At 39.6% G+C, this 17,410-nt stretch overlaps 3 protein-coding genes across 5 annotated transcripts; 1 reads left to right on the plus strand and 2 right to left on the minus strand.

The window, feature by feature from the left end:
* Positions 1 to 687: 687 nt before the first annotated feature.
* Positions 688 to 7,299, minus strand: nsun3 (NOP2/Sun RNA methyltransferase 3). Of its 2 annotated transcripts, XM_056374359.1 has the most exons (6): positions 6,541 to 7,299; positions 4,398 to 4,501; positions 3,819 to 4,327; positions 3,278 to 3,432; positions 2,512 to 2,633; positions 688 to 2,245 (listed from the first exon to the last, which is right to left on the minus strand). In XM_056374359.1, the coding sequence occupies exons 1-6, from the start codon at positions 6,700 to 6,702 to the stop codon at positions 1,909 to 1,911; spliced, it is 1,389 nt and encodes a 462-aa protein (XP_056230334.1). In that variant the 5' UTR covers positions 6,703 to 7,299; the 3' UTR covers positions 688 to 1,908. The 2 variants fall into 2 exon arrangements, with proteins under 2 accessions (XP_056230334.1, XP_056237952.1); XM_056381977.1 differs by lacking the exon at positions 4,398 to 4,501 and having other exon boundaries at positions 6,541 to 6,679.
* A 1,407-nt stretch (positions 7,300 to 8,706) lies between these two features.
* On the minus strand, positions 8,707 to 11,656 carry LOC130171656 (ATP synthase F(0) complex subunit C3, mitochondrial-like). 2 transcript variants are annotated; one of them, XM_056379731.1, is made up of 5 exons: positions 11,593 to 11,656; positions 11,205 to 11,297; positions 10,363 to 10,434; positions 9,512 to 9,711; positions 8,707 to 9,084 (listed from the first exon to the last, which is right to left on the minus strand). In XM_056379731.1, exons 2-5 carry the CDS (start codon positions 11,241 to 11,243, stop codon positions 8,970 to 8,972), a joined length of 426 nt encoding a protein of 141 aa, XP_056235706.1. In that variant the 5' UTR covers positions 11,244 to 11,297; positions 11,593 to 11,656; the 3' UTR covers positions 8,707 to 8,969. The 2 variants fall into 2 exon arrangements, with proteins under 2 accessions (XP_056235706.1, XP_056235714.1); XM_056379739.1 differs by lacking the exon at positions 11,593 to 11,656 and adding an exon at positions 11,401 to 11,532.
* Positions 11,657 to 13,915: 2,259 nt separating this feature from the next.
* On the plus strand, positions 13,916 to 17,302 carry rrad (Ras-related associated with diabetes). The gene is made up of 5 exons (XM_056379719.1): positions 13,916 to 14,071; positions 14,306 to 14,696; positions 15,475 to 15,548; positions 15,659 to 15,863; positions 16,312 to 17,302. Exons 2-5 carry the CDS (start codon positions 14,324 to 14,326, stop codon positions 16,587 to 16,589), a joined length of 930 nt encoding a protein of 309 aa, XP_056235694.1. The 5' UTR covers positions 13,916 to 14,071; positions 14,306 to 14,323; the 3' UTR covers positions 16,590 to 17,302.
* Positions 17,303 to 17,410: the final 108 nt, after the last annotated feature.

Below are 17,410 nucleotides of genomic sequence, written 5' to 3' on the forward strand. Positions count from 1 at the left end.
TGCGTGTTATTGTCTATAGTTACTTTCAAAACACTTTCAGCTTCTGGTCTGCGCAATCACCGCCTGATGAAAAGCTACATCACTGCGATGAAACAGTCTACTCTTCACTCAAGCATGACACAAGAACCACCCAGGTAATGAGCCACTGTAAGATATGATACTGCCTTCTCAATCACACTGAAGGGAGGTATGATGACAGATGTAAGATTGCTTCTGGTGAGGCTTAAAGCTTGTGTTAATGCATGAGGGGGGGGAACAGCAGGAATGAAGAGAGACACAGTTCCTACAGACAGAAACTGTGTGTTAATTATATCATTACTGCTCTCACATTTCATGGTTATTAAACTAATCTCTCAGACAGGAAACCTTTAGCCTCTTCTTGAGTATGTCAAGTCTGAAAGCATTTGTTAATAGTGTTATGGCACTTAGATATTTAAAAAAACAAACATCAGTCATGGGGTTTCAGATAGAAACTTAAAAGATTCAGTGATGACTTAAGTCAAGTGGTAATCCAAATTTAATGAATGCAAGCTAATTTACTGACTCAAAGCATGCAAGGTGGAGATTCTGAATGTGAGCTTCTGTGGTGCTTCCTCTTATAATCTCATATCTTCTTCCTTCACTACCCCTCAAAGAGTATTTAGAAGCTCACACAAACTGAAAGAAGCACTCACTCCTAATAGAATAAACTGTCAATAAATTTTTAATAATACAATCTCACACCGTAGAATATTGCTGTCTTATGGTACCAAATGTATTATACACTGTGGACACAGTGTGTATGTGAAGCACTTGAGAAAGAGTTCAGTCGGTTTCATCTAATTGGACAACTAATTTAATGAACAATAAATAATGAATACAAATCATAAAACAATGAATAATAAGGTGGTGGGCTGAAGAGTCAAACAGAAAACTTTTTGGGGCTCTTGGTGTCAGCAGAAACAAGTTGTTAAAACAACATTAACGTGTTATCACCTGTTAAGTCGGTATGGAAAACTTGTTACCAAAGTTGCTTATTTTTTTGCATAGCCAGGAATTTCAAAGCAACGTTATAATTCATTTGGAGTCATGTTTCTGAATGCAAGTCCAATATTCAGTCTCTTTTAGCTCTGTTTTTGGTCTCTACCAATTGATGAGGGAACTACCTGGCTGTTTAGCTGCTTAATACTCCACTTAGAGCTTTTACACTGAAAACAGCTCCCTGCTGTGGCTGTAAACAACAGCATGAGAGTAAACCAAAACAATAAAGTTGCGGTTGGACAGCCGACGGCTGCGAGGAGGAGTTGCAGATTTGGATAATTCTCTATTAAGTAATCGCTACGACCAACTCCTTTCACACTGTCACATGCCTTAAATAAATATATGTTGCCTCAGGTCTATGTTTGATGCAGATCACTGCAGGTGATGTCAGCAATGTTCTATTGTTATTCTGTTTTAGATAATAATGTTAAATGTAAAATCTCGTGGCGCGCACGCACACGCACACACGCACACACGCGCACACGTGCACACACACACACACACACACACACACACACACACACACACACACACACACACACACACACACACACACACACACACACACAGGACAGCTGCTTTAAACAGCAGCTGCAACAAACATTCTTTTGCAGGTGACCAAGTGTTAAAACTGCAACAGTTATGACTTTTCTTTGCCTGCATGTGGCCACACTGACATGTTTGTATCTGCATATTTAAACTACTGCTGCTATTACTTTCCTCCTCTATAAGTGGCACAGGTTAAATGTGTATTAGTATGTTTGTCTGTTTCTGTGTGTGAATCAGTTCTAGGAGGTACTTTGCATCTTAAAAACCCCACAGCTAACAAAAGAAAATGTTGCTGTTCAGCCATTTGTTTCTACATATTGTTTTTGCTCAGGATACCCACTATTTCCTTCTTCTAATCCGAGACAAAAACATGGGTCCCCAGGTCTTGCCAGACTGAGGAACCACTAAAATGCCAAGTCTGTGGTGATAAGAGGACACAGCGCCATTCTGTGGCTGCAGGGAGGGCTCCAGAGATGTCTGTCCATGACCAGGCTGAGCAGAAGTAAATGCAAAGTATTTGGATAAAGGAACAGCAATCTCCTCCCACAGGTCTTCAGGTTCAGCCTCAGGACAGTTATTCAGAACTGTCTCAACCACAGCATAGTTTTCAGAGCTGGACAGTGTGCAAGTTGAATAGACCACAAGGCCCCCTGGACGCACAGCTGACAGTGCAGACCTAGAAAGAGTAGACAAAGATTGCACTGTGATTAATTTGCGTTCTTTTCTATTTAATATTTACACTATTATGTGGGCAGCAGAACAGTGCAGGTGAATGTTTCCTAATTCCTCATCTGAACCAAAATAATGTTATATTTCAATTTTGCTTTTACCAAACATGAATGGTTATATCTCATATCATGTGTAAATAACATGATGGAATATAGGAGAATACCACAACTGTCACACATAGCAGACATTTTTAATGTAGGTGATTGGACTCACTGAAGCAGCTGAGCCTGAAGCGCAGGCAGCCTGGCTCTTTCCTTCAGTCTCTGTTCCCCCTGCTGGCTGCTGCAAGAATACAGCCAGCTCCTGTCATTAGAACATGGAGCATCGACTAAAACCTGCAACGGAGAGAGAGACAGACATGTGAGTAGTTCGGAGTCTGAGTCAGAGAGTTCAAGAGTGTAAGGGCTGTGAGACACAGAGAGGGTCACAAAAGAAAAGTGAAAGCGAAGGAGTAAGAAAATTGAAATAGATAATGAAGTTAAAAGCAGATGAAAAGACAAATGCTGCAGGTCTGGAAAATAATCCAAATTCATATTTTCCCCACAGCACCTGAATCATCAAGGGACAAATTATGCTCAGTCAGAGTGAAAAAAGACTCTTCAACAAATGTGTCCTATTACCCAGTGTAGAAAATCTCAACTGCCTCTGAAACTATACACCTCGGCTAAAAAATCTTCCCAAAAATCTGTCCTAAATTTTACAAAATCATATCATTGACACAACACAGCTTGAAACTGTGCACTGTATTTCTACTATTCTAGTGCATTGCCGGCTTTGTTCAAACTGTGTCTTACTCTCAAGCGCTTCATGTTGTGCCTTGTTCCTTTTTTCAACATTTTGTTCCATTATCAGTCTCTTTGAGTCCTTTGATTCCTCCCAGCCTTTTTTCTGCTTTTTCGTGGCTTCTTTGACTGAACACCGCTGGATTTCTGCATTCAATCACAATCTGCCATGAACATAACACAAATTCTTTGCCCACCTTATCATATGTTACTGCTTCACTCTGCCCAAAACATCGTCCATCCTGTGCAGACACTATCACTCTGCTGTTAAGTGAGTGAGGCAGAAAAGATTCCAGAGTTTTGGTCAGCCAGTCCCGTCTGTGAAGATCTGGTTCATTGCAGCAGAGAAGCGCTGGAACACAACAGACAGCAGCATTACTTATTACCAAATAGGCTATTCACACCAGACAAAAATACTCTTTTGAATCAACAGCAGCAATTTATATGCAAAGTATGCTTTTAATATTTAAAAACAAACCTCAACACATTTCAACAAGATGTTTTTGTGAAAAACTCTAACGGCCAAACACAAACTTAATCTGGTGTGCTGTCAGCATCCATCTGCTAAAACACTGAGTCATGATTTGGGGTCATTTCCGCCTAATTACAATTTAACCATTATTATTTATTAAATACATGAGTTGATAAATGAACTTTAAGATCAAGCATTATAAAATACCAAATGCCAATATTTACTATATTATTTTAAGGATATAAATCCTTAAAAACACTTGTTACCTGGGGTTGCACACTGCAGTATGGCTAAGGCTTTGCCCCCAGGGGCAGAGCAAAGATCCAAAACCTTCTCTCCATTTCTGACTTGCAAAGCCAACACTGGAAGCAGGGAGGCAGCATTCAGGAGGTAGTACTGCTTCAGCTGACCAGGCCTATGAGCCTGAGAAGGAAATCGGAGTGGATATGGGTGGATATAACACTGTAGTGAAGGACGGGGCAAGCTGAGTAATGGCTCTGACTGAAGGTCCTGACTGGGCGAATGAGAGGTGCTGTCAGGTTGAGGATGGGAGTCATCAGGAGGCCACTTGGAGATGAAGTGGGAGTCTTTTCCTGTCTGGTATTCAGAATTTGACGCTGGTGAAGGAGAATCGGAAAGCAACGTGGAGCCATCTGTTTGAGGCAGCAACCTGGAAAAGCCCTGTGACTGGAGAATCTGTGTGACATCTGTCACAGCTGTGAAGCGGTTAAGCATGACCCCATATTGCCAGGAGTGAGGGTTCAGGAGAACTGATCTGCAAGAGAAAGAAGAGTAAAAACGCTGTCTTTGTATAATCTGCAATAATTATTTTAGACAAAATCTACCTTGCAGACGCCCACAACTTTCCAAGTTCCTGACTGTACTGCTGGTCAAAAAGGTCCAGTACTGGTCGACATGAAGATCTTTCTTTTTTATGCCTTTTGGTTACCTGTTACAAACAGGTTGTAGGGAAGATGCTTTAAAAAAGGTACAGTAAATCCTAAACAGGCACGAAATTACCTTTAAAGAGCCCACTGTAGAGAGCTGCATACCTGACATTATATGAAACTGTTATAGCACTAAGATTGGTGGATACATTTTTTGATTCAGAACATTGAGCCTTACATTCATGTAAAACGTATTTATTTTTACCCACCAAAAGAACAAGATGTCCATTGTATTTAAAGTGGATTTTCCTTTTAAGTTTGTAGATTTCAGTTGAAAAACTGCTGTCCTGTCTTGTTGTGCATTGCTACCCCCGTTTGACAGTGAGTGTAAAATCTGTCCTGTTAGGAACATCGGCAAGGCATTAAGTTATAAGGCTAAAAAAAACTAAATGTATATCTGACCTCAATAAACTATACAAAATTACCAAGATAATAAATGTCCTCAAAAATGACGTATTGTAGCTGGGCCAAACTGGGTTATAATTATCATATACTACGGTATCACTGGCATAGTTTACATAACTCAGCTTTACACTTGTTGAGCACTTTAGTAGGAACCCCTGTGCACCTGCTTATTCATGCAGTTATCTAATCAGCCAAATATGTGACAGCAGAGCAATCTATAAAATCATGGAGATACAGGCCAGGAGCTTCAGTTATTGCTCATCAAACATCAGAATAGGAAAAAGAAAGTGATCTCAGTGACTTTGACTGTGGCATGATTGTTGGTGCCAGATGGTTTGAGTATTTCTGAAACTCCTGTTCTCCTGGAATTTTCATGCACAACAATCTTTTTACTCAGAGTTTTTACTCAGAATTGTGCAAAAAACAGAAAACATCCAGAGAGCAGCAGTTCTGCGAACGGAAATGCCTTGTTGATGAGGGAGGTCAGAGGAGAATAGTCAGACAGGTTGGAGCTGAGAGAAAGGCTACAGTAACTCAGACAACCACTCTGTAACTGTGATGAGCAGAAGAGCTTCTCAGATTGCACAACACGTTGCACCTTGTGTTGGATGGGCAGAAGACCATGTCAGGTTGCAGTCCTGTCAGCAAAGAACAGAAATCTCAGGTTGAAGAGTGGAAAAACATGGCCTGGTCTGATAAATCTGGATTTCTGCTGAGGCAGCAGGTGGTTGGGTCAGAATTTGGCCTCAACAGCATGAATCCACAGACACAACCTGCATTGTGTCAACAGTCCAGGCTGGTGGTGGGGGTGTTGTGGTATGGGGAATGTTTTTTTGGCACACTTTGAGCACCTTAATGCAAATCAATTGTGTTGAATGACACAGCCTGTCTGTCTGTTTTTGCTGACCACATGCTTTCCTTTATGGACACAATTTATCCAGCTTCTAATGGCTACTTCCAACGTGATAAGGCACCATGTCACTAAGTAAATCATCTCAAAGTGGTTTCATGAACATGAAGTGAGTTCAGTGAACTTCAGTGGCCTCCCCAGTCACCAGATCTGAATCCAGTAGAACACCTTTGGGATGTGGTACAAGATTGGCACCGTGAATATGTTGCTGATAAATCTGTAGAAATGATGTGTTGCAATCATAACAACATGGACCAGAATCTCAAAGGCATATTTCTAACTTCATGTGGAATCCATGCCACAAAGAACTGAGGCTGTTTGGAGACTAAGGGGACGCAGTATTAGTGTGGTGTTTCTAATAAAGTGATCGGTGAGTGTATATTCTTTTGTTTTCTTTCTAGTTCAGTGAATGCAAAAAATTCTTAACAGCATATCTTCCCCTAAAGTTATCCATACTGCACCATCTAGTGGTCAAATAAGTGAGCTGCATGCATTTCAGTAACTATTGGGGTTTTATAAAGTTATGTAAAATGTAATACAGACTGTTGCGACTTCACTTCTGCTCAGAGAGCAATAATAAGCTGCTGTACCAGAGAGGGTCAGTAAGCTACATGTAAATAGCTATTGCAGAAGTTGGCTGATAAAACCAACCTACTGCAAAACTAGAAAAGGAGATAATATAATTACAAACAAATAACCAAAAGGCAACACCTGCTGTTTGTTTACCTGGTTATTACGGACTCCTTTTTGCTCGCCCGGCTCTAAAACAACGTCCGGAGCCGTGTGACGGTGACACGGCCACCACCACCACAGAGTTGTCGGCGTTAGCTTCTCAGTTTTAAGGCATATTATCCTCCACGCACCGTAGAACCGAGGTACTGAAAACATTTATTTAGATGTTCGGTTCTCTGTTTCTTCGGCAGACCTTACATGCCAGAATATATTTTCATTATCGTTAAATCACGTTCACGAAATATGGGTAAACGCTAAACACTTACAAGTACGACCCGCAAATCTGTCCTCCTGCACCTTAAACCAATGTTTAGTTCCGGTTCGAGCTTTTTGTTTTAAAAAATATTTCGGCTTAGTATGTTATTTCTCTGTTAACCCCTGATTAATTCACATAGCATGTCAGCGTAAATCTTGGGAAGCAAAATTTTATTGTCTTGCCTGTTATTTCCGGTTGAGCCTTCTATGGGGCTCCAGAGAAAAGATTTGTTGTCAGGAGCTCAGTTGACCCCCACTAGTTTACTTGACCTATTCCCACACACCTGAGATTTCCAGATGGCGTTATCACGTTTCTCTGCGTCGCAACCGTCTCCCTTCTTTACCAGATAACATTTTGGACAAGTTGCCCGGTGAAATGGACAGTCGTCGTAGTCAGAAGAAAAGAGAGGTGGAGCAGAGAGGGAGAGCATAAAAAGTAGGAAGGCCATCGCCACAGACCTAGCTTAATGCTGCAAAATAAGCTACATGTTTGGCGGGAAGGGACCAGGTAAGTCAAAAACACATTTTCAAACGCTTTATGTTGAATATAAAGATAATAATTTGAGCGTTCGAGCTAACTCTGTATCTCATTAGTTTTTATTATTATTATTATGATTTAAGTGTTGGCTAATTATTTTGTGTCTAGCCTTGTACATTTGTATGGGGCATTTCCCCAGTTGCAATCTGGTACCTGTTACATCAATAATTTGGGATAGTCCAAAAAATTGGCAGTCTGGTAGTTTGTGTGAACAGCTTAACATGGGATGGAGTCAAAATGTCCGGCCTGAATTATTGTTTCATTATTTCTCCAGTACCAGTAACCAACCACTTCTCTAGACCAACAACAACAAATTTAATAAGTGATTGTTTTACATTGTAAACTTTGGTTTTTAGTGTTGTTTAGACAAACAAAAACAATTTGAATATGTTCATTCAGGCTTCAGGGACTAATGAGTATACAATGAACAATCAATTATTAAAGAAAATAACTGAAAATAATTGTAGTGATTATGATAATAACTGTTGGTTGCAGCTTTACAGTTTTCCCATGATGGACTACCTTGCCAGAGGTGCTTGTTTGACAAAAAGAAATTAAAGCCCTTTGATTAAAAACAACTTTACAACAAATGACCACAATACAAACTAGAAACTAAGTCTTAAACTAGGTTTTGATACAGAGGCCACCAGATGGAGGACTGGCGATTAGTCAAATCATGAAGACCCAAATAATATGGAGTGAACCTGGAACTTATGGGGCCCTTTGGCGGTTTCCTGCTTTACGCGGTTGGTAAACCAACCTTCTTTGTTCAACATTTTTGTGATCATATAGATATCTACACTCTGCCCAGAATGATAAAATGTTTGGGTGAAAAGCATCTGAATTCAGTGTATTTTCCCCAAACTGTGCTGCTACACACTGTTCTTTGTTTTCCCTGGCTGTACATTGGAAATATTGGGTTTAAACATTGGTTTTGCCTCAGACAAACAATTTATCATTCAGGACAGATGGTGGACAAAAATACAAACAAAAATACAAACTAAAGATACAAGCTGCTGCTCAAGAACAGCAAAATTAATCTTTTGATTTATTTTCCCCTGTCAGCTTTATGTAACATACTGAAGTGGCCAACTAATTATTTAACCAGAACTTTGAAGATTAGGTAATTTCTTTCCTACATGAGCCTACTATTGCAGACAGAAAATGAAATCTGTCTAACTGTCACGGGTGAGTTTTTAAACTTAATGAGCTATATGTAGAATTTTATGTGGGACTGTTGTCTTTGCCAGGTCACAGCCAGGAAACCATTAGACTTGGAGGTTTCTCTATTTGTGCACATTGCCTGTCTGAATCTATATCAACATACACAAATAACCCAAACATTCACTACAAATGTACACGCACAATTGAGGAATAGATGTTTTACTTCTGTTATTGGTTGCATGTTTGTTAACAAAAACATTTGATTAAATATACAACATATTGACAAAACAATCATTTAAAATGACCTGGGTTTGCCAGAGTTTCATACATCAGTGTGTTCACACTAATGCACAATAATAACCAACACGCTGGACTGAGATCATAGTACCATTTAAGGACATCTCAAACTAATAATTCTCATTAACGTTGATGTTGCGTTTCCCTTTACAGTGAATGCCAAACTGGCTTACATGGCGAACAGAATGAGGAACGCAACCATCAGACAGAAGAGACCCATAGCTTCAGACAAAGCAAAGCCCAAGATGGCGTATGAGAACAGCTGCTGCTTCAGCGAGGGGTTCCTGTTGAGAAAGAAAGAGGCAGCTGAGACAAGTTGGAGGTACAAAATTAGAAAAAACTGTGCTATGACATTTTAGTGAGCAGATAATCCCAGCATCCTCCAAGGTTCCCCACAAAAGACTTAACTTGTGACTAAATAATTCTATTTTATCTCTTGGCCAGATAACATACAAATTGAATCAAGTATGCCTCTGTTAGTTTTATAGATATTGCTAAAAACAATCATCTAATAGCAGAAATCTGGTCAGATCTGAGCCGCCAAAATCTAAATAATTGATCTTTGGCCAAAACACTATCAACTAAATCATACGATTTTATGATATTGTGGCTTGGACAGACAAATAAGCTGGGAAACATGACTGAAAAAATTCCCTTCTTGGTGGAGATTTTAAAAATATCTTAAAATAACACATGATGCATTTAATTTACCTTGCATATCCGATAATAAGGCTACCGAATACGGTTCCGATTCCGGCTCCAGATCCAGCCACGCCCACAGTGGCAGCTCCTGCTCCAATGAACTTAGCAGCAGTGTCGATGTCACGGCTCACGGCACTGGTCTGGAAGCCCCGCACCGCCAGCTGCTGCTGGGAGGCTGCAATACTCTGTGGTGCCAGGAGTGAAGCAGTCTGAAAAACAAAAAATAAATGAGATTAGTAAAAAGAAAAGCAGTAGAGAATCACAAAGCTGCACTTCATATTTTTCTATGTTATGTATAGAGAGGTTTAGTTCATGCCAGAGCCATACTTTGACCCCTGAATCTGTCTCCACTACATACTTGATTATGGTTCTATAAAAACTCAAGTGAGCATTAGTTCAGCTTTAGAAATGTGAAGGAAACTTCACATACTGATACAGAATTTGGATTGTATTTATTATAACAGTACCAACCTATGTGCAGCTAATGTGTGCCACATAGATGATGAAGCTCAAGTTAACTTTTGATGCAAATTTCAGTCATCTGCTAGTTATTACCAACATTCAACAGTACTTCTCAATAGGAAACGTTTAATGTAAGGTATGATAGATTTAGCTTCTAATCCTATTTTGTCATCTCACCAATCTGTTTTTGTTTTATTGGTAAAATTTAGTCAGTTTGTTGGCTAGCTACATTAAATAATTTTATCACATGCAGCTTTGGATCTTTACGTACTGTATTAGTTATGGGTAAGATAAAAAGAAAAAATGACTGGAGTTGTGATAGCTTCAGAGTGCCCCTCCTCTGTGATCACTCAGTGTCAATTAATCAGGTGTACTTCCTAGTACAGACAGTTGCTCACCTCTGCTTTCCTGGCATCTGACACTACTGCTGCAGAGAGTGGTCTGTACAGTGCCCGAGATCCAGCACGGACCTGCAATACAAAACAAGACATAACACATTTAGTTTAGACAGTTGTGCTGTGATAAGGTGATTTACTGGCATGTTAGACTGACATCTGTCTGTAAAGCTTTAAAATCAGCTATGAAAACATCTACTCTGCTCAAAACAATAATATATTGTTAATGTATATATTAATTAATTATTTTACTCCACTACACTTACCTGTAGTTTCAGTTACTTTACATAGTCGGATATTTGCATACAATAACATGAAGGGAAAATTAATGACCACTATTTTCACTAGTGTTTCATGGTTTCAACTTCTCAAATGTGCCAATTTGCTCCTTCCACTTTTAATTATTTGAATTTATCTTTAATACGTTTAACAAACTGAAACAACGTGAAGTTGTCACTTTGAGCTCAGGGTAGTTTTGATGGGCATTTCTCAACATTTTCATACAAAACAACCAATTGATTAATAGAAAAAATAATCAGCAGATTAATTCATAATGACTTAATTTTTCAAATGTTTCTCAGTAAACATTAAACCCTTTAAATTTAGATTCATATAAGTTTCTAAAGGTGTGTATAATGGATAGATTTAGGTTTCCCCTGATAACGTTCACCACTATAGGACGTCCTTGCAGGTGGGAACACCAGCTGACTTTGGCAGAGGGTCAAAGAGGCTACACAGCTAATGCCAGTGTTAGCAAGCTACATTATAACAGTGGCTTATTGCAAACTATCGAGGCGCAGTTAAGCACACGAATTTGTCATATCCATCCATTCACGCAAACTCACCAGAGAGGGCGTGGAGACGAATTTAGCACAGGCATACATCACGATAGGACGAATTGGTCAGGTCAACCGCAGGAGCTGGCGTTGATTCAGCGTCTGCAGAAAGCAATACATGCAACACAACAACGAGGAGGTGAATGAACCTGCAACTTGTTTGCTTGATGAGAAAGTACAATGTTAAGTGGACACACACACTCACAGATATAAGGTCAACTTTAGCTGCAACCCGAGCAATGACGCTAAAAACTAACGAGCTGACAATCCAGAGAACAAACCAGTGCTGTGGTCACGACTACAGCCACTAAGACACCGAGCTACACAGGGTATCACGGTTATAGGCAACGTATATTTAACTCAATCACAGTTAATGACAGGAGAGGTCTGTTCTTACCGTGTAGTTGTAGAGGTCGAAGACGTGAGAGAGCTGCGCATGCGCAATGACACATTTAAAGGGTTGATTTCCGGTTTCCTGGAGTGGGAGCGTGGATGTAATAGGCTACTTATATGAGTGGGAGCTACTGTCTAGTCCAGAGAGATCATCATGCCAGCACAATTTGTTTGAATGCCTCAAAATTAAAGTCCACAGTGCATTAACTTTACATTAACTTTTACTTTGACTGGGTCCAACTCTGGCGCTTTCTGCAAAGGGAACATATTCCTCACATCCAGATTAGAAGGTATTTATTATTTACTGCCCCCTAGTGGCAATCTGAACAAATGGGTAAAATGTGCAGTTGTATGCAGTTTGGTCTCCCCAGGCAAATTATTTATTTTGTTGATTTATACAACCCCAGCAAATAGACCCTTTAAAAAATGAGCCCTTCCTCAGTGCAATTAAAGTCCAGAGAAAAATCAAACAGTAATTGTGGCAAGTGAAAAAATTACCATTTAGTAATCTGATCATCTGACAGACATCACAGCTTGTAAACACTTTCTGTAGCCAGCTAAGAGACTTCCTGATTTTGATTTAGGTTGATTTTACTTTTAACCTAATCATTTCAAATTGATAGATATTTGAGATATGTTTGGCTGTCTTGCTGTACACACAGCAATTAATATCAAATTCAGATTATTTAACTAAATATGAATATAAACTTCTAATACAATTAGCCTACTGCTAGGAAATCAAAAGATGTTTGTCATAAGTCTAACATGTATAATTTTTACAAAGGTTTTTATACAAGCTGTTACCTCAAATATTGTCCTCCTCATATTTGCTATTTTACGCAAGAGATACAGATCTGAATCAAAATGTGGACCCAAGGAAGAACAATATGTGGAATGAATGTGGAATGAATTCAAGTTGGTCCAAGAAAGAATACAGCAAAAATTCCTTATCTCAAAAGACTAAGAAATCTTTTAAAATTCAATTTACACTTGATCCAGATTTGCACCAAGAGCTAGAGTGAGAGCAACAGTAAATTAACTCTGTGATGTTTGGGAGGAGAAAAAACTTAAATCTGAGCCGAGCTTCTGAGACAGAATTTGACTGCGGTATAGATTTAAATTAAAATTTTTTTTTTTTTTTAAATGCTAACATTAAGAGCATTAATACATATCACGATTATTTGTTTGTTTATTATTTTATTGTTTATTTATTCACATTTTGCTCAAGGGACAAAGCAGAAAATACATTATGATGCTCACACATACACCAAGGCAAAGTTCAAAAGATTCAAGTAACAACTAAAGTCACAAGGGGGCAGCAACACACCATGCGCAGTCTATGATATGCACTGGAAAAATAAATTCAGCCTTTGGAGCACATCTTACTGAGTGTTGTAGACCACATTGTGTACCAGACACTATATGTAAAATATACTGGATACAGGATTAAACATAAAAACACATACTGAAGCAAAGCAGAGAAAGCTGACCTGAAGTCATGAGCTTCATGAAGTCAGTATAACAAGATTTCCCTCTCTTAATGAGTTATATAGACTAGATTAAATTGAGAGCATTTTTGCATTATTCACCTATGGCATGGATCAGTAAAATCACACATGGTATAGGTCAGGCCTGTCATCTGAGAAGGATTACAACTGCAAATACAAGGAATTAGGTCTATAGTTTTATGTCTTCAGCAATGCCTTCATTTTTCAGACAGCAAGGTGGTGGGTGGAAAGCTAGGGGTGAATGATAAATGAATCTCACTGTGTGTAGAATTCTTATGTGTTTGTAATATTTTCACTACCAGATTGAAATATGATTTTTTTGCATATATGCATCAGTAACATAGCCTGTAGGCGTATATTTCATTTGTGCATTTAAAATATGAGCACCTCCCTCATATTAAAATGAAATCCCCATGATATTGTGTAGAAGTGTAGCAGTGGACTCCATCTGACAGTGACCATGAAGCTCAAAATTGATAATCAATTTAAGCAAAGACAAGCGATCATATTTCCATAAAAGCATTCATCTGGTCTACCCTCTGCATTGCGCTTTAACATGCAACACCTTAACATCTTGCATCACGAGGATATCCTTCCATCATCCCTAAATGTATCTCCTAAACGAATGTTAAATATTTATATCACTCTAGCTTTAAGTGGGCTTCCCCTCTTCAAGGATTCATCCCTGTCCGCCCCCTCAGAAGTAAGCTCCATTTGGCGATGCGGAAGGGAGATTCCTCTGCTCTTCCAGTCATGCACCCCCTCCCCTGTATGATGTTACCGTTACGCACCACTATAATAAGCGGAGACGTGACTCTCTGGGGCGAATCCCTGCCGACGTCACTCCCGGTCCTGTATAAATAGGTTGAGCAGCGACTCTGATCAGACTCAAGCAAAACCGCTATTTCGGCTACAACAACTCTTCAAACCAAGGATTATTGGATTGCCTTCGTTGGATTTAATTGCCAGCACCGGGTAAGTGTCTTTAATGCTCATGAGGCATTTTAAGCTTTATTCGTTTTATTTTAGGCTAGTAGAGTTGAGTAAACATGTGGTCAGGTCAGGTCAACATTTCAGATGAAAATAATTTGATGTGATATGTGCTTAAATGTAGGCTACAGTGGCTTTAACCCCCACTGACATTTTCACTTCATTTAAATGCGATTAAACGTAAAATCACACATTTACGCATGGAACATCTGTCCACAGATCCTCGGTTAAAGCACAATGACTTTGAACAAGGGTGACAAATTGCGGAACATGGACAAGAGGAGAGGAAGCATGCCGTTCCCCATGAATCTCCCCAACCTACACCGGAGAAGCATGCCCGTGGACGACCGGGATCTTCGCGCCACGATGCCACAGACCGGACAAACCGACGAGCTGTCCAACCTACTGCGCTGCATGTCCTACTCCCCGAGTGAGCAGCACCGGGGCAGCTGCGCCTCAGACTCCTCCGACTCCGTGATCTCCACCAGCAGCGAAGCGGAATCCCAGGTGTACAAGGTGGTTCTCCTCGGGGAGCACGGCGTCGGCAAGTCCAGCCTCGCGCGCGTCTTTGGAGGAGTTGAGGATGCTGGTCACGACTACGATGAAGCAGGTAAATGTTGATACTGAGGATGAGTCATCCACCCTTGCAGACCACACGCACACTCATAGACAGATGCGCTTAAGATGTCCATTAACTATGAAGACATATGCTATGTGATGATTAGTCCTCTTCATGTTCAATTTAGTTTACATAATACTGAGCAATATACCTTATACTTTTATAACTAATAACTTGGAGATAGAAGGATTAATGAATGCAGTTCTGAGATATGAAGCATGAAAACCTTGGAGACCACTTTTGAAATGATCTAACCCTAAACCTTTACAATAAACAGCACCACTCATGCATGAAAACACATTTCAGAAATAGATGTGATTTTTTTTTTAAAATTACATAAAAGTCACATGAAGCCTTATAACCTCTCTAATTCTGAATAATTTTGATCTGTAAGGCTGGTGATAAAGTTTCACTGATGGATCAGAAAAAAAAACAGGGTTCTTATTTTTGCACGCAAGAGTGTACATGCATTGATTATTGCTATTTCCATCTACAACGAGGCACCAGTCCTGCCCTCAGTACTACAGCTGTCAGAAACAGATCCAGTAGCATAATACGAAAGGAAAATATAAAAGGCCAATGATGGCTTGATCATAGGCTGTGATCAACTTTCTGCTTCAGAGTGTAGACTACAAAGGGAAAAAAAATGTGCTAGATCAGTGTGAAGAAAGCAACAGCACACACTGCCAACAACCACGACTGTTCAGATAAGAGATGCCTCGCTCCTTTCCATCAGTGTGTAACATTATATTAATTTTTCCTCCCTCAGGAAACACTTATGACAGATCCATTGTGGTGGATGAAGAGGAGGCATCCATTGTGTTGTATGACATCTGGGAACAGGTGAGTTATATTTTATTTATGCAATGTTTGTCCACTTGCATTGATTCATGGATATTACATTAGTAAAAGATGGGATCAGCTAAACTAACTATCTTTTTTCTTTCTTGAAGGATAACAGCCAGTGGCTGAAGGAACAGTGTATGAGGATGGGAGATGCCTACATCATTGTTTATTCGGTGACAGACAAATCGAGCTTCGAGAAGGCGTCAGAGCTGCGTATTCAGCTGCGCCGGGCAAGACAGTCAGAGAACATTCCCATAATCCTTGTGGGCAACAAGAGTGACCTGGTGCGGTCCAGAGAAGTGTCTGTAGATGGTAAGTCAGTATAACTAACTTACTATTGAGCCTAAAATGTGCAACAGTAGTGTGATGTATTAAGCCAATAGAAATTTTTAGGTCTGGGGAAGTGAATTTTATTTGCTTTAAAAACTCTTATATTTATCATTTGAAGAATAAAAGCTTATCTTGAGGCTGTTCATGATCAAATCTAACAGAGCTGGTTCGGCTTGACCGGCTTTGCTGGGGTCAGGCCGCATTTCTCACTTGACTGCTCAGGTTCAGCCCATGCTGACATTCAAGTACCACACCAAATTAAGGCCAAAGTTTTAATACTAGGTTCTCTTAGGGCTAATATATCATCTCAAGGCTTATCTAGAGCATAAATTATCAGTTTGTAACCTAAAATTACTTGAGCTTCTACCTTAATGTAAATGCACACCTCCTCAGAGCTCTTATTTTCCTCTCCATATTTTCTGTATCGCAGAGGGAAGTGCCTGTGCAGTGGTGTTTGACTGCAAGTTCATTGAGACGTCCGCATCCCTTCACCACAATGTACAGGACCTGTTCGAGGGCATTGTCAGACAGATCCGCTTGAGGAAAGACAGCAAGGAGGAGAATGCACGACGCATGGCAAACTGCAGGCGTAGAGAGAGCATCGGCAAGAAGGCCAAACGTTTTCTTGGCCGCATGGTCGCACGCAAGAACAAGAAGATGGCTTTCAGGCAGAAGTCAAAGTCCTGCCACGACCTTACAGTTCTCTGAGAAACAGAGGGGACAGATGGACATTTTTTTCTTTGGCCTCTGAAGACCAGACGCTGTGTGTGTTTTAACACTAACCCTAAAGGACTAATAGAGCTGTATAGATATATATTTTTATTTTTTAGACACCAACCGAAAGCAAAGAGAGGACTTAATTAATATAAAACATGACTGACATTATTCAAGTCATATCATGATAATGGTGATAACCTGCATGAAGCTTTGCAAACATTTATTTTATTTTATTTTTTTGTCTGCCTTAAACATATTGCTGTCATGATATGATTCAGTATGTATGAAAACTCCACAAAGGCTTGTTATTTCTAATGAGTTGCAGAGATTGCCTTGCTGTTAGGTTATTGTTGTGTTCCTTTATTGGAAGGGATTGCTGTATATACGTATATGAATGATGCTGAATGCAACATACATCTCATTATTCTAAAAGACACGGTAAAGGATTACAATACTAGGTCATCTGGAGTCATATTTACTTGAAACGTGGTACGCAGGTTCGTGCCTCGGACAAGTTGCGGAAGACGAGTCAAAGATAAGAGAAAAAAAACCTATGTTATTCTGTGTTGTTCCATAACATTGAATCCAGGTTGTGAATGTATGAGTAAAGCAATAAGTTATATTAGTCTTGTGAACCTTGACATTATTTGGAAATTCTTTGTTTACGTTGATTCCCTTTTTACAATAAAATAAAAAATCAAAACATAAAATTTTCTCTGTCATTACTCCTAAAATAACATATTCAGCAGAATGCAACAGAAAAGAAGTGGCTGTTGTTCAGGTGATTTACATCCTTATAAATATTCATTTGA

Source organism: Seriola aureovittata, chromosome 1 (assembly GCF_021018895.1).
Source record: "Seriola aureovittata isolate HTS-2021-v1 ecotype China chromosome 1, ASM2101889v1, whole genome shotgun sequence".
Classification (NCBI taxonomy): Eukaryota; Metazoa; Chordata; class Actinopteri; order Carangiformes; family Carangidae; genus Seriola; species Seriola aureovittata.